The sequence below is a fragment of the Pelophylax lessonae genome (assembly GCF_965119305.1).
Source record: "Pelophylax lessonae genome assembly, chromosome: 5".
NCBI lineage: Eukaryota > Metazoa > Chordata > Amphibia > Anura > Ranidae > Pelophylax > Pelophylax lessonae.
In genome coordinates this window covers 165,351,387-165,369,046 of record NC_138772.1, presented here as the reverse complement: position 1 = coordinate 165,369,046, position 17,660 = coordinate 165,351,387, and the positions used below count along the sequence as shown (strand labels likewise).

At 42.1% G+C, this 17,660-nt stretch overlaps 1 protein-coding gene across 1 annotated transcript in view; it reads right to left on the bottom strand.

Moving 5' to 3' along the window:
- CMTM7 (CKLF like MARVEL transmembrane domain containing 7) overlaps nt 1-17,660 on the bottom strand; it is a 73,731-nt gene that overhangs the window by 14,433 nt on the left and 41,638 nt on the right. The window contains exon 2 of the mRNA XM_082259283.1: nt 5,647-5,820. Coding sequence (XP_082115409.1) covers nt 5,647-5,820 — 174 coding nt within the window. The remainder of the gene's footprint in view (nt 1-5,646; nt 5,821-17,660) is intronic.

The window sequence follows — 17,660 nt, the reverse complement described above, 5'->3', positions numbered from 1 at the left end:
TAATCCTGTGCCCTGCTTGCATGTAATCCTGTGTCCTGCTCGCATGTAATCCTGTGCCCTGCTCGCATGTAATCCTGTGCCCTGCTCTCATTTAATCATGTGCTCTGCTCTCATGTAACCATGTGCCCTGCTCTCATGTAATCCTGTGCCCCGCTCTCATGTAATCCTGTGCCCTGCACCCATGTAAACATGTGCCCGGCTCCCTTGTAATCTTGTGCCCCGCTCCCTTGTAATCCTGTGCCCTGCTCCCATGTAATCCTGTGCTGTGCTCCCATGTAATCCTGTGCCCTGCTCTCATGTAATCATGTGCCCTACTCCCATGCAATTATGTTCCCTACACCCATGTAATCCTGTGCCCTGCTCCCATGTAATCATGTGCCTTGCTCAATGTAATTCTGTGCCCTGCTCTCATGTAATCATGTGCCCTGCTCCTATCTTTTTTAGATCCGGTTCCAGCAGGCTGAACAGCTTCTCCATCCTGAACACACGGCCACCATAGGGACAGCATGGGATCTCCTCCATATCAGATCACACAGTTATGATCGATGAAAAATACTGAGGAGTGCCAATCTTATACTGATCCTTCCACGCATCTTGAGAGGCAGTTCCTTTGATTTGGAAAAGTATCCACGTAACATCTGACCTTCAGTGGTTTGAGTAATAGCTGGGAGAGGCTGACTCATTAAGTTGAGCAGCCATGGAAATCTGGTAAGCTGCTTACTATATCCCATCACAGAGGTGCTCCCCTCCTTCACATACCCTTGGTGTCACGGGAAGAATCCCCCCTTGGAATATTGTGCATGCGGATTTATGTTTTTACCCTATACCAGCGTTTTTTTTGGGACTTATTTATTTGGACACTTTCTTATTTATACACATTATTGTGATTATTAGTTTTCATTCATTTGGACACTTTTTCATCATTTTTGTGAATATTGATACGTTTAGCGCTACACTTTTATGTTTTATTGGTATTTTTAAGTCACTGTTGGTTGATTTTGTGTTGGCTGCTGATATATTCTATTTTTTCACTCATTATACTAGCGCGGAAATTTTCTTATTTTTATTTGCATTTTAGTAAATCTCTTCAGCAAACTGCAGCCTGCAAAAAAAAAAAATGAGGCCGGAGTCCCAGCAGGGAACCTAGGTCCTACTCCTAACACTACGCAGCAAGAAACTGATTAGTGAGCACGGTGTGTCTGGGGTAATGTCATGAAGGACAGCCCCTATAGGCGTGTCAGGTGAAAAGTTTCTAAAAAGTTTCACTGCCTAGTCTACTTCTGTAGATGGCGCATTACCCATTGGTGAGGAAACTATGGAGAGCTGCGTCTGTCAGAGGACGTAAGAGAAACATGCTTTTCTTTATTTTTACATATAAATAATTGTTCTTCAGAAACTTAGGCAAAAATGTATTCTGCTACATTTCTTTGGTAAAAATAACCCAAAACAGTGTATATTATTTAGTCTGAAGGAAAGCTATATAGTCCACAAACTATGGTATATATCTGAAAATCTAACAATCCTGTCATACTGCCGGTCTATCTCATTTCTTGAGGCCTAAATATGCCAGGACAGTACAAATATCCCCTAAATTACCATTTTTGGAAAGTAGACAGTCTACAGTATTTAGTAAGTCATGGCAAATTTTTGGAAGTTGTTATTTTTTGGAAAATTAAAATATTAAAAAAAATAACGTTCACAATTTTTTTTTTTTTTTACATACTGCTCCAGTGCAGTACAGCGTCATCAAATAACTGGTGTGGTGGTGATCAGGACACAGCCGGCATACAGCCGCACGCGAGGCTCATTTCGGGAAGACGTGATATGACGTCCACCCGGAATGACGAAAGTCTTGCTCACCCGTCAAATTGCTTTAGGAAGGTGGGAATTGGTAAATACCCTGCAAGTACAGAAAAATATGGTGGATCTTCCAAAAGTTCCCTGAACTCCTATATTCCTGTTGTAGGCTAAGAACACACAGTATTTTGTGGGCTGAAATCACAAGAAATAGTGACAGCCATGCCAAGTTGCCCATTTGCTAAACTTTTACCTAGACTCCTATAATAAAGGGTTGTGTGCACAGGATACAAGACAGCTCTGAATTTTTATGATTAACAGGCATTTCTTGCACTTTAAACAAATGTAAAAAAAAATGTTTTCAATTATATATATTCAACACAGGAAAGGGAGCAAATAAGAGAAGTTCATTGTTCAGGTTGACATTATTTGCATGAACATATCAGGGTCATTAACTGCAGTCCCTTTACCTATACAGTAGTCTTCAGAAAAGATGCCAATAGACTCACTCAGTTCCCAGCTCCACCAAAAACCTAAGCCCCTAGGAACGGCTCTCTCCCTTGTGATTTTTCTTTTTTTAGGGAGAATGCAACAGAAGGATTGGGATTCCTCATACTGTACTAGTGAACACGACACTCAATTGTGGTGATGGCAATAAGGGCAGAGCTGAAAACTCCACTTGGGACATCTCACTGCTGAAGTCCTAAAGAGATATAGGGGCAGCAATCTGAGTTTTAGGTTGAATTACCTTTTTATTATTGCCTTGACTTCTTTATATTTGCCTTTACCCTTTCGCTGTCAGGTCCGTACCTCATACGGACCTGATAGTGGGGGGTTTCACACACAATCCAGTGGCTGCAGCCACCGGGATTGTGTGTGAAACTGACAGGCAGACTCTTGCCTGTCAGGTGAAAGCATTTGAGCGGCTGCTCTGCCGCCCGATTGCTCACACACACCCTTAGTACCGGCATCCCCTTGATTTCTGTGACCCGAAAAACGACATCTTGGATGTCACTTCCGGGTCAGCCTCCCAATGTTCCCGGCTAGCATAGTCGAGAAGTAATGTTTTGCAACGGGATCTGCATTGAAAAACATTCAGTGGAGCACAGGGGGGACATCCAGGCCCCTCCACATATACGTACGTATGAATGTAAACGCATGCGCTGGGGCGCCTATGCGTGAAAACATCGATTGTGATACACATTCACAGCGCTTTACTTTTTCCACATTTTCTTACGTTACAGCCTTATTCCAAAATCGATTAAATTATTTTCCCCAAAATTCTACAAACAATCCCCATAATGACAACTTGAAAGAAATTTGTTTAAAATCTATTGAAAATAAAAAACGAAAAAAAAAAAATCACATGGTCTGAGCACTGACAGGCTGACCCCCCACCCCTTCAACCTCTGCAGCAATGCGGGCAGCACTTATGTGTCTGTTTCCCAAAGACAACCTCTGGATATGACGCTGAGCAAGTGCACTAAACTTCTTTGGTCGACCATGGCGAGGCCTGTTCTGAGTGGAACCTGTCCTGTTAAACCGCTGAATCTTGGCCACCATGCTGCAGCTCAGTTTCAGGGTCTTGGCAATCTTCTTATAGCCTAGGCCATCTTTATGTATAGCAAACATTCTTATATTTCAGATCCTCAGAGAGTTCTCTGCCATGTTGAACTTCCAGTGACCAGTATGAGAGAGTGGGAGCGATAACTCCCTGTGGTGACCTTGTAACACTAACAAGTCACATGACACCGGGGAGGGAAAATGGCTAATTGGGCCCAATTTTGGACATGTTCACTTAGGGGTGTACTCCCTTTTGTTGCTAGCGGTTTAGACATTAATGGCTGTGTGTTGAGTTATTTTGAGCGGACAGCAAATTTACACTGTTATACAAGCTGTACATTCACTACTTTACATTGTAGCAAAGTGTCATTTCTTTAGTGTTGTCACATTAAAAGATATAATAAAATATTTACAAAAAAGTTAGGAGTGTACTCACTTTTGTGAGATACTGTACATAAGAATTCACAGCCTTTGCTCAATACTTTGTTGAAGCACCTTTGGCACCAATTACAGGCTCAAGTCGTTTTGAGTATGATGCTTCAAGCTTGGCACACCTATTTATGGCCAGTTTCTCCCTTTGCAAGACCTCTCAAGCTCCATCAGGTTGGATAGGGAATGTTGGTGCACCTCTCAAGCTCCATCAGGCTGGATGGGGAATGTCGGTGCACAGTCATTTTCACATCTCTCAAAGATGTTCAATCGGATTCAAGTCTGAACTCTGGCTGAGCCACTCAAAGACATTGAGTTGTCCTGCAGGCACTCCTTTGTTATCTTGGTTGTGTGCTTAGGGTCCTTGTCTGTTGTAAGATGAACCTTAGCCCCAGTCTGAGGTCCAGAGCGCCCTGGAGCAGGTTTTCATCAAGGATGTCTCTGCACATTGCTGCATTCATCTTTCCCTCAAACCTGACTAGTCTTCCAGTTCCTGTCGCTGAAAAACATCCCCACAGCATGATGCTACCACCACCATGCTTTACTGTAGGGGTGGTATTGGCCAGGTAATGAACACTGCCTGTTTCCTCCAGACATGATGCTTGCCATTCAGGCCAAAGAGTTCAACTTTTGTTTCTTTAGACCAGACAATTTTGTCTCTTGTGGTCTGAGAGTCCTCCAGGTGCCTTTTTGCAAACTCCAGGTGGGCTGTTATGTGCCTGTTACTGAAGAGTGTCTTCCGTCTGGCCACTCTAACATACAGGTAAGATTGGTGGAGTGCTGCGGAGATGGTTGCTCTTTTGGAAGGTTCTCCTCTCTCCACAGAGAAACGCTGGAGCTCTGTCAGAGTGGCCATCGGGTTCTTGGTCATCTCCCTGACTAAGGCTCTTCTTGCCTGACCACTCAGTTTGACCGGCAGCCTGCTCTAGGGAGAGTCCAGGTGGTTCCAAACTTCTTCCATTTACGGATGATGGAAGCCACTGTGTTCATTGGGACCTTTAATGTTGCAGAAATTTTTCTGTACCCTTCCCCAGATCTGTGCCTCGATACAATCCTGTCTCGAAGGTCTACAGACAATTCCTTGGACTTCACGGCTGGGTCTGTGCTCTGACATACACCTTTCCAAATCATGTCCAATCAACTGAATTTACATCAAGTTGTGGAAACCTCTCAAGGATGATCAATGGATACAGGATGCACCTGAGCTCGATTTTGAGTGTCATGGCAAAGGCGGTGAATATTTTTCTAAATAAATTAGCAAAGATTTTAAACATCCTTTTTTTACATTGTCATTATGGGGTATTGTTTGTAGAGTTTTGAGGAAAATAATGAATTTGAATCCATTTTGGAATAAGGCTGTAACATAACAAAATGTGGAAAAAGTTAAGCGCTCTGAATACTTTCTTGGATGACTTGTATCACCACGCACGCCGGAGTGAGAGCAATAATTCTCCCCTCTTACACTAAACTGATACCTATAAGTGGCTTTGTAAGGGTCGCCTAAAGAAAATATAGCGCACACAAATTTGAGGTTTGGCATGTTGGGTATGTATTTACTCGGCGCAACCTCATCTTTTATATTTTACCAAAAATGTAGGTCATTTTTTGCATGTGTTAGCCTTAAAATTTACTTTAGTGTGTTTTTTAAGTTTTATTACCTTTGCGGTAATACCGTGTGACATAAAACATTGGAACTACCACCATCTTATTCTCTAGCTTTAAGAAAATATATAATGTTTGCAGGTTTTTACACCTTCTTCAGGGCTAAAATTATTTTTTAATCTTGTGTGTAAAAATAGCTCTGGCAGCGAAAAGATTAAAGAAATTTGGTACAAATGTTTTCACTTACGTACGTACCGTCAATGGCCATGAGACACAAGTCAGCATTCTGTATATCCGGAAAAAGGATACCACATAGAAGACAAGTATTAATATCATAAAGCATATTGTAATAACTTCAAAATAGCGGTATGCGCTGTAGTCTGTCCAGGCAGAGGTTCTCACACACAGGAAAGCTATCAGCAAGCACACCTGGAAGAAAAGAAAGAATACATCATTAGATAAACTCCTACAGCAACAGGTTATATAATGATAACATCATTAGTTACCAAATGAATATACAATACAGATTTGGTGCGCTGTGTTTTACTAATAGGTATAATAAGTTCACCCCAAAAAATTGATACAAATTTTTTTTTTTTTTTACCTCATATGGATTATGTTGTAGTCAATATTAGATTGCAGAAGTTAGAAGTTGCATACATTGGTTGCTCATATATTTTTTAACTGACAATTATTTTTAGTAGTACTTATATAAAATATTTATATTACAGATACATATTTAAAGTGTATGTAAAGCTAACTTTTATTACTTTTGAATAGAATGTGGAACAGGTTAGAATATTTGTCTGGTTTTAATTGCTGTGTATCTATTCTGGAGAATCATAATATCTATTTGGCTGGTGACTATTGCCTCCTGTACAAAAAGTGATGAGAGATTCAAAATTATGAGCTGTAACAAGAACAAGAGGTGAGGCAAAATCATCTGACGAGCAACTTATTTTGCTATGTCTTTACATACACTTTTATACAAAATATCGTCCTAGGGAGCATTACGGGCTTTGACACAAAAAAACAAAGAAAAGGCTGCTTTACTTTATACTCACTCTCTCAGACTGAAGCTTCATAGGACCTAATCTGAACAGATGAGGTAGAATGGGGGAAGTGTCAGTCAGCTGGGTGTGTATATTTCAGATTATGTTACTGTGCTCAGTAAATAAAAGCCTTTTTCAGCAAAGGAGTTCATTATATATACTGTAGTTTGAAAAAAAAAATTCTAAAATGTTTTTAGCCCCGAACACAAAGAAAGAAAATGTACACTCAAACACTATCCCGGTAAGTGCATGAGATGCTGCATAGAAGATATTTTCTTTTTTTGATAAATAGCATAACATGCTACAAATGTAAAAATCAGGACTGCTGTGGTCAGCAGTATCCTGTGTAGGGATGAGCTAAGGGTTTGGCATTACTATTAGTTCAAAGCAAATCCTGTGGGCTTCAGATTTGCGGTCCTGGCAAATTGATTTGGATATTCACCCAGAATATATTCACCCACTATAAAGGGGGGGGGGGGGGGACACTGAGCAGCCCTAGTGTCAGTGCATCAGAAGCTTTAGTAGGAAAAGCTGATAAACTGCATGGAGAGAGATTGAGGTCAGGAGAGCTATACTTTTATTCTGATTGCTAGCTCATTGGGCAACAAACCCCTTTGCTCTTTTTTTACGTTTCTATTATTGGGAGCTTTTATTTTTAATGTAATTTTGTAGTTGACTTGAGGTACTTTTTAGCTGCTGTTTTTTGTTTTTTTTTACATTCATCGCAAGCCTTTTTTTTTTTTTTTTGCTGCAAAGGCTTTCCATTAAAAAATTAGCTTTTCCTTTAGGGGGTGATATTGAGCTTTTAATTTAATTTCAGGATATGTTGTGATTCTCCCATCATTTGTACAATTGTTGATTTATTTGTAGAAAACAATCGCATACAGAAGCCGATTCCAAAAAAAACATGCAGAGTAATGTTTACCCGATCTACCAGGTCAAAACTGGGAAGCCACTTAGTAATTTGCGTGTGTTCCACTGGGACCAAAAATCACGCACCTGAAATTCCGTTTGGCGCGTTTCATCACCACATGGTGTCCTCAGAAAGAGGAAGTCATAGTGTGTGCCTCCATCTTATATTACACAGTAAGACCGCCCACTCCACCCAAACATATATTGTAAAATGTGTAATGCCAGACAATTAGGGAGTAGCTGGATGTAAATGACTACCTCTGATCCAACAAAAACAAATGGAAAGGGGAGCTGCTCCCCTCGCTCTGGCAGTTGGGTGTAAATGGACAGCCAGTCCATTTACATTTGATTGCCCATAGAGGAGAACAGGCTGTCTGTGTCCGCTCTGCATAAGTGGAGCGGGCACGGACCTGTCATCCACCTGTTCTGCGGGGGGATCAGCGGACAGTGGATTGCAGCCAGAGTCTGCCTCGTGTGAAAGGGGCCTTTGATGCAGTCCAGGGAAAGGTGCTTGCATATAAAAAAAATGGCAACTTGATCTGTTTAAGTTTTCCTATCATGTTTGCCTTTTCTGACCTAGACGGGGTAACACCTGTGTGCATGCAGTGTTACATTATCAGTGATTACCCAAAGGCCGAAAAAGATTGTCCCAGGATCTGGAAGAAATTGTGTCATTGATAGTGGTAGCGGACGACACAAACCCCCTTTAGTTTACAAATATTTATTTTTACCTATAAAAAATTGTACTTTTCCATTTTTTTATCTACTGAAATTAACAATTTACGTTAATGTTGTAATGGTCTTCTGTTCCCCTCTTCTGATTTGGCACCGTGACATTTGGCCCCGTCCACAGAAGTAGTAAGGAGGCGGAGGGATGTGGGTTTAATGTCTCAATGCCTCAGTCTTCTATGGGGAGGGTTTCCTGCTCATGGTTTTAAAGCAGTTGCAAACTGCAGCTTGTAAAGAAAAATAAAAAAAACAATAAAAAACCTTTAAGGCAATTGAATAATGTGCTAGTACGCATTGCATACTAGCACATTATGGAATACTTACCTTAGAAAAAAGCCCTCCCACAGCGCAATGTCACCGCTGAGAGGGCTGACATCTTCCCTCTGTCTTTCTTCCGGGTTAGCACACTCCAGCTGTGTGTTTGGCCGGAGCCGCAATGACGTTAATCTCGCACATGCGCGCAGCAGCCTTCGGTTCTGGCACAAAGCTCTGAAGTTCTGGCAAGGTATGCCCAACCTTCAGAGCACATGTGCTGGCTGCATGCAGGGTGAATATCTCCTAAATGCTGCATGTTTAGGGGGATATTCATTTTACCTACAGGTAAGCCTTATTATAGGCTTACCAGTAGGTAAAAATCACAAAGCGGGCTTTACTACCGCTTTAAAGAGACCCTCCCATTGCTGTAAGAATGTTGCTGAATGATGCTTTCCACTATCCACACCTCAGTTTTCCACTATAAGCACTAATATTCTTATGATTATTTTGCCAATATATTCTCTTCTAATGAACTAATTTCTCCCAGATACAGAACAAGTAGCTGTATCAATACTTTTCTCTTAACCACTTAAAGAGGTTGTAAACCCATGAAAGTTTTTTTTTTTTTTTGCTGTAACCTGAAAGAGAAACCCATAATGTGCTAGTGTGCATCGCATACTAGCTCATTATGAAATACTTACCTAAGAACGAGCCCCCGCCATGCCGCCCGCTCACCTGTATGACGGGCGACATGTCCAGTCGCCCGTCTTCCGGGATCGCGGCATCCGGCCATCTGATTGGCCGGAGCCGCGGTGACTTCACTCCCGCGCACGCGCGCGGGAGCCGACGGTCACGGCACGGGGCTCTGAAGAAACGGCACCAGCGGCCGATTCTTCAGAGCGCATGCACCAGTGACGTCACTGGCTGCATGTAAGGTAAATATCTGCTAAACGGTACATGTTTAGGAGATATTTACAGTACCTATAGGTAAGCCTTAATATAGGCTTACCTATAGGTAAAAGTGACAGAGGAGGGTTTACTTCCTCTTTAAGGACCGGGCCTATTTCTGACACTTGTGGTTTACAAGTTAAAATCAATTTTTTTTGCTAGAAAATGACTTAGAACCCCCAAACATTATATTTTTTTTTTTAGCAGAGACCCTTGAGAATAAAATCGAGAAGTTGCATGAATAAGATCGTTGCAATATTTTTTATCACATTTATTTGCACAGCGGTCTTACAAACGCAATTCTTTTGGAAAAAAAAAAAAAAAAAATTTTTTTTAAATAAAAAAATAAGAAAAAACAGTAAAGTTAGCCCAATTTTTTCTATAATGTGAAAGATAATGTTATGCCGACTAAATAGCTACCCAGCATGTCATGCTTCAAAATTGCGCACGCTCGTGGAATGGCGACAAACATTGGTACTTAAAAATCTCCATAGGCGACATTTTAACATTTTCTACAGGTTACTAGTTTAGGGTTACAGAGGAGATCTAGAGCTAGAATTATTGCTCCCACTCTAACAATCGTGGCGATACCTCACATGTGTGGTCTGAACACTGTTTACATATGTGGGCGTGACTTGCGTATGCGTTCGCTTCTACGCACAAGCTAACAGTGACGGGGCGCTTTAATTTTTTTTTACCCATTTATTTTAACTTAAATTTTTTAATTTTACACTGTCCCATTTTTTTTTTGATCACTTTTTTTTCCTATTACAAGGAATGTAAACATCCCTTGTACTAGAAATAAGCAGAACAGGACCTCAGATCTCACATGTACACTAAAAAGCAAAGAAAAAAAGGAATTTTTTTTCACAATGAAAAAAAATGGGCCCTTTAAGGTAGTTGGGAGGAAGCAATATATGACATATTGCCCTCACTCGACTTCCTGCCTAAGAAGAGAGAGGACCGTATCATTTTCCCTGCTACCGATGGCTCCGGTAAGCGGGGAAAACGACCGGGAAGTGGCGGGAGAGGAGGGGCACCTCTCCCGCCCTCCATAAAGGTGATCCCGCGGTGAATTCCCCGCTGGGACCACCCTTATGTTAAAGCGAACCGCCCGCTGTTTAAAAAAATACCAGGGTTATGGCAGCAGAACCGGTATTTAACGTCAAAGTACCGACGTATATATACCGTGGGCGGTCCATAAATAAATAGGTTTCTCATTTCTCCAGGTAAACAGCATTTTACCCTAAAGTGGTTCTAAAGCCTCAAGGTTTTTCACCATAATGCATTCAATGCATTAAGGTGAAAAACCTATGTTCCAGCTCGCCCCCAGACCCCCTTTTTTCTTACCTGAGCCTGACCTGATCCAGCAATGTGCACGAGCAGAGTGGCTCCAGCCACTGTCTCTCTCCTCATTGGACAGATTATTAGCTCAAACAAATCCTGTGACACCGGATCAGGGGCGGGGCCGTGTCCTGCTGTCTGTGTCAATAGATGCAGCAGCGGGAATCGCGAGTGGTGCCTCCAGAAAAAACAGCTTTTCATGGGAAAACCCGATAAAGAGGAGCCTGGAGCGCCACCACAGGACCCCAGAAGAAGAGGATCGGTGCTGCTCTGTGCAAAACGTAAGGTAACTACGGGCATATTTGTTATTTTTATTAAAAAAACTAATCGAAAGTTTCCAACCACTTAAAAGAAGGCTGATAATGGAAAGTTACCAAAACAACTAAACACAATATAGCAGAAAATGAATACAATATAAAACGTTTTGTCCCTGCTGGAGGAAGTGAATAAACAATTCCAGAAAATTAAATCATAATGAAATCAGCAATGCAATCACAACTCTTTATCATGATGGGGGGGGGGGGGGGTGGAGGGAGGTGTTGGAAAATTCTACAGAAAACATTACTGTTAAAAAATATATGTTTTTTGAACAAGTCATCTTGTCCTTCCTATGCATGGTATCTTCCAATGTAACAGTTACCAGCAACGTCTGACACACAAGTTCTCTTTTCCATTAAAGGAGAACTAAAGGCAATTTTTTTTTTTACATTTTAGATTCCTCCATCCACCTCCTTTGTGTACATAGCAAAATCCTTTTTTTCCCCATTCAGCCACAGTTAGGACTTTGATAAGACACTCCGAGCCAAATCAAACCCCCTTGATGCGCTCTCTCTCCAGTGGAGCTCTTGGCTCATCGATCCTACAGTGGAAATGACAGTGGACCACAAATGTGCGCGGGTTTGAGAGCTTGCTCCTGTGATGGCGGGGGTAAGCAGTAAGGGCTGGGAGTGTCTTAGCAACATCGTAGCAACAAGGCAGGATGGGATGATGCTATATGTGGGAGTTTTTCGTCAAGGCTTCAGGAGGTAAGCAAATGGCCTATAGCAAAGCCATTATCCTACGTTAGTGAAAGTGCACAGTTTGTTTTTATCTACAGGCGCCCCTTATCTGCACTGGCTATTTTTTAATAAAGGTGAACTAACCCTTTAACCACTTCTGGACCGGCCATTTTTTGCGATACGGCACTGCGTTACTTTAACTGACAATGTATGTCCTTTTTTTCCTTCAAATAGAGCTTTCTTTTGGTGGTATTGTGCTATAAAAAAAAAAAAAAAAAAAAAGAAGAGCGACAATTATGAAAAAAAAAAAACAAACAAAAAAAAACTATATTTTTTTACTTTCTACTATAAAACATTCCCAATAAAAAAAAATGTTAAAAATCAAATGTTTTCATCATTTTAGGCCAATATGTATTCTGCTACATATTTTTGGTAAAAAAAATCCCATTAAGTATATATTGTTTGGTTTGCGCAAAAGTCAATACTGACAGAACAGCGATTTGCAGACCGCCGTTCTGTCTCCACGGGGAGAGATCATGGGTGCCCGGCAGACATCGCGCGCGCCCCCACTAGCTGTCCCGGGAAACGACGTACAGGTATGTCGCTTCGCGAGACAGAGCCAACCTGCCGCAGTATAAGTACAGCGGCTGGTTGGCTAGTGGTTAAGCAACACTACGATCAGGTGTGAACATGCACCACTAAATATAACGGAAATTCTAATGTTTAGCTTTGAAGTGAAGTGCTTCAAATCTTCAAAGAGTGAGTGGGGCTTGAGGAGCAATCTGGCCATGCACAACGTACGCGCATTGCAGCAATTGTATCTCTGTTATACCATAGAGTGCCCCAGGTCTTCCTAATCCTTGTCATGCTCACATCTTGTCAGGCACTTTTGGCTTTTTCTTGTAAAGCCAACCAGGTTGCTTGTTTTGAGTTCTGTTAACATTTACATATAGTGTTTTATTATCTGTTGTTTTAGTTTTTGTGATATTTTAGGTTGTCAGTAAAAGAATGTGTTCTGTCAGTAAATGTTCTATATTTTGTTAGTAAAAAAAAAAAGTCCATGCTGGTTGCCATCTCTGGCGACCCCCTGGGGATGTCAGGGGCCACAGCGGAGACTCTGTATCTCTATTAAGTTCGTCCCCACTGGTTCAATCCATCTTAACTCTTCAAAAATGTTTTTATTTCAGTCTGTGTCTTCCTGTTCTGACATTTGTCCAGTCTCTAATTCCAGCACATCCATTATTATTAGGTGATTTTTTTTGGCACTGCCTTTTCTTTTACATCCTCCCATCTTTACACTCTTCAACCCTGGTGTACAAACATCCCAGTTTTGTTGACTTAGGGAATGACTGGTACTGCTGTCCAGTGTTAATTTTGTTGAATAATTTTTGTCAACTAAATTCACATTATTTAAGTCGACTAAAATACCACTAAAACTAAAACAGTTCAGATGACTAAAACTAAAATGACATTTTAGTTATAAGACTACAATTTTAGTCAAAAATCTATGACTAAAACTAAATTGAATATTGACATCAAAATTAACACTGCTCTGCCGGTCATTTCTAAATCGGCAACACGATTTCATCCAAAGCCTGTAATAACAGCACATTAAAGTTTAAACATGTATTGCAATACTGCATAAGCATAAGTAGGGGGCATCTACTAAGCTGCTGAAAGAGAAAATATTAAGAAAAAGGCTTTTCTTATATTTTTTTCTTAATAATTAATGTTGGTAATATATTCCGTTAATATGTGCAATGACATTACAGCCAATAGAGTTTACAGTTTTGGATTTTTTGTATATTAAAGTTGCACTTCTGTTTATCAAAAAGCAATATTTCTGTTTGTTGATAAAACTTGGTTTTATTTATAAAGACGTTTTATATCACAATAGCTAAATCTTTGTCTCTAGTGCATGTTCAAACCTTAATACCATAAATAATAACATGTTATTAGATTTTTACTCCAGGAGTATATAACTAGTTTGAAAATTCTATAGAAATGTTTAAATAATGCATTACAATTTACCTAAACCCGTTCAATTTGTAGTTGACTAAAATGTATGAGATTTTAGTTGACTAAAACTAAAACAAATCAGATGACTAAAATACGACTAAAACTAAAATAGCATTTTAGTCAAAAGACTAAAATATGATTAAAACTAAAATGGCATTTTAGTCAAAAGACTATGACTAAAACTAAATCAAAGTTTGCTGCTGTCATCAATATGATGTAACTGCTTGCCATCAAGAGACCTTGTTATACCATGTGGAGGATACTGTTATAGTCTGAAATACACTTCCTTGTGTTCTATGGTTAGCACAGCTCTCAGTAATAAATAGTCATCTATGTGGGCCAAAGTATTCATCAATAGGCCTGCTTTTGTTTCATAAGTATATGTTTCAAACAAATGACTCCCATCATTGCACAATAGCTGAGCTAGTATGTAAAGCCTTTTCAATGCAACTGCATTAGCTTTAAATGACATGTCCTAGGTTGTCAATTACAAAGCCTGGCCCACTCATCTCCCTGACGTAAGAGAGAATGTTGGCACACTGCGGAGGCCCAACTGTCTGCCTGCAAGCCCACATACCTGCCAGTAAGTCCTCACAGCAGTATAATTAGCATTGGTGCATTTAGGTAGGGGCGACTGGAGAGTGCTTAAAAACTAGAATAGATCCCCAAGTAAATAATGTCCCCGCATGGTAATGTCCTACATTCCTAACTACAGCTGTACTACATATGAAAAAAAAAAAAAATCAGAGCAATCATTAGTGCCTTCGGTCTTCCTACGCAAAATCTTTTGTGTACGTTCTATCACTAGTGGAAGATTTAAAACCACACCACCTCCGTACTTTTTATTCCTTGCATCTGTAACTCCTGTTATAAAAACTTAAATAAAGCAAGTTTGAATAAAAAAAAAAAAAATAGATAATATTGGGGCGCACTAGCCAGGAAAAATCCAGCGTAAAGATAATTCCATGAACCTTAAAAGGATCCTGTCTTCCCCCCGATCAATAATCATGTACTCTAGCTGACTATGCTCCCATGCCTAATGTGATCATCTTTTATTAGGAAAGTAGAGGGACTGACAACATAGAAATGTATAGAGACCCAGTGATGGTGGCATGTAAGGTAAGTGATGAAAATGGTAAGGTTTTTTTATTTTATTTAGAGAACACAATGGGTGCGCTATCACTTTAAAAACAAATCAGTAGGATCAAATATAATTTATTAAGTACGTATACCACGATGTAAAGTGAAAAGAAATCACAAACAACTTAGTGACATAATATAAGTGCATATCCCTTTAAATATGAAAACATAGACCCCCTTCCGGCTATCATGGATTATATCCGCGCTTCTGGCCTTCCCAGGCTCCCCGCTGATGCCCTTGAGCACTTAGATGACTCACTTCTACCTGCTGAACTCTCCAGGGCCCTGGCGGAGACGAAGGGTGGTAGAGCCTCAGGTCCCGACGGCTACTCTCTTTCCTATTACAAATGCTGTGAGGATCTCCTTTCCTCGCATTATTTATCGGCGTAGAACTCGACGGGACTTGGGGCCAAGTTTCCGGTGGACTCGCTTAGAGTGCACATCACGGTTATACCGAAGGAGGGAAAAGACCCCCTCCTGTGCCAGAACTATCGACCCATCTTGCTCCTTAACGCCGATCTGAAGCTTTTTACTAAAATCTTGGCGTCGCGGTTGGCTCCTCTGATCCCGCAGTTGTTACACGACGACCAAGTGGGTTTTATGGCCACGCACAAGGCTAGAGATAATACCACAAAAGCAATTGATCTGCTCCATCAGGCTTCCACCCGAAAGACTATGCTAATCCTCTCGACGGATGCTGAAAAGGAGTTTGATCGAGTGAATTGGAGGTTCCTTGTTGAGACAATGGAGCACATAGGCTTAGGGAAAATGCCGACATCACGGGACTTACGGTTTCCCCATCTCTGGCGCCGAAGGTAGCGGCTTACGCGAATGATCTTCTGTTTTTCCTTACAAACCCACTCATATCTCTTCCAAACCTGCTACGTGAGTTCCGTACATATGAGACTTTATCGTCATATAAAATAAACCAACAGAAGTCGGAAGCACTCACGCTCGCGGTGCCGCTACTTAGGGCTGACTTCCCTTTTAAGTGGAGTGCCTCCTATATCACGTACCTAGGTATTTCCCTCCCGAATTGCCCCACTCGGCTATTTGAATGTAACTTCCCTCCCCTCCTCTCCCAGATCAGGAATGACGACGTAGTATGTTTTCGTGGTTTGGGCGCTGCAACATAATTAAGATGAACATAATGCCCCGCCTTTTGTATGTGCTCCAGGCTCTTCCTATCGTGATCCCACCGGCTTTTCTCCGGAAAGTTAATAGAATATTTCGGGAATTCCTCTGGATAAGGGGACCCCCCCGCCTGGCGTTGAAGATTCTGCGTATGCCCAAATTGAGCAGTGGCATGGCCTTGCCAAATGCGACGCTATACCATGCGGCTTGCCACTTGTCCAGGATTCTGGTTTGGTATAGACATAACTCTTTGAAGCAGTGGGTCCGCATCGAGCGTCTGTCCGGGGAGTTCCCCCCGGAGCCTCTCCTCTGGAATTTATCCTCGCCGCCGAAAACGACTTGCAGCTCACCCGACGATCGGGGCCACTCTGTCCATTGGTCGGAGACTATGCCAGGACAGCCGACTGGTTCCGCAGCCGCCCCCTCTGCTCCCGATCTCTGATAACCCAGATTTTTCCCCAGGCGTGAACGATCCTGGCTTCCGTGCCTTGAGAAATAACGGCATTCACCAAGCGAGGCATTTTGTACGCTATGGACATTGGGTATCTAGAGCAACCTTATGCTCCGATCGCGCCTTTGATGCATTGTCCTTCTGGCAAAAGGGGCAACTTACCCATTTTTTGCATTCCTTACCTCCAGCGGCCTCCTTTACGAGACGCCTTACGCCCTTTGAGGAGCTCTGCGCAGATAGCTCCCCGCTGCGTCACGCGATCACTCTGCTTTACCGTTTACTGTCTGACCCTGAACCCACTTTCCAGCCTTCCTATATCACCCACTGGGAACGAGACTTGGGTCTGTCTTTCTCTGACCACCAAGTGGACCGTCTTTTGTTTTTTGCATACAAAACTTCCATCTGCTCTAAATACCAGGAAGCTGGGTATAAGTTCCTGACCAGGTGGTACTTCACCCCGATCAGACTTCACAAAATGTATCCCTCCTGCTCTGACCTCAGTTGGAGATGTGGAAAGAAGTGGGCTCGCTCCTCCATATCTTCTGGTCTTGCAGCCACCTTCAGACCTTCTGGTCGGAAGTGTTGCGCATTGCTCAAAAATTTATGGACCATGCCCTCACCCTTGATCCGGCCCCTTTCCTTTTGCACCACCAAGAGTTCCCATCATATCGGAAATCAATTTTACCGCTTTTGTTCACGGCAGCCAGGAGCTGCATTCCTCTGCTCTGGAAACAGTCTCACCCCCCCACGGTAGCAATGTGGCTACGGAGGGTGGCATATATCAATGAGATGGTGGACCTTGTGGCTGCTGAACGGGGCGCGAGGGACAGGTTCCTCAAGCGATGGTACTACTGGCACGAGTTTACGTTTTCTGCTGAATACAGAGACATGGTTGTCTAGACGCAACATAGCCGGTTGGGGGCCATCTCTGCCCCCCTTCTCCTCCCCTTCCTTTCCTTGTCCTTTCCCTTCTGTCTTCTCTCCTTCACCCCTCCACTTCCTGGACTATACTTCTCTTAATTGCTCTTTCTCTACTCTACGCCTGACTCTCGGGCATAAAATACTTCCTTTCCCCTTGGGCATGCTGGCATTTGATCTGCCACTCGGAAAATGCTGCATCCCCATGTCATCTGGGACATACTTCCTTGCTCCTGTATACCGGCCACTTGACAGATGCCGGTGGGTGCGGGAATTGTCCCGGAGCTATCCCACTCTACCAGCATTTCCCATGTTCCTTGATACGTCAAACTCCAGACGGTGTATGTTAGCTGCTTGTACCTGGGAGCT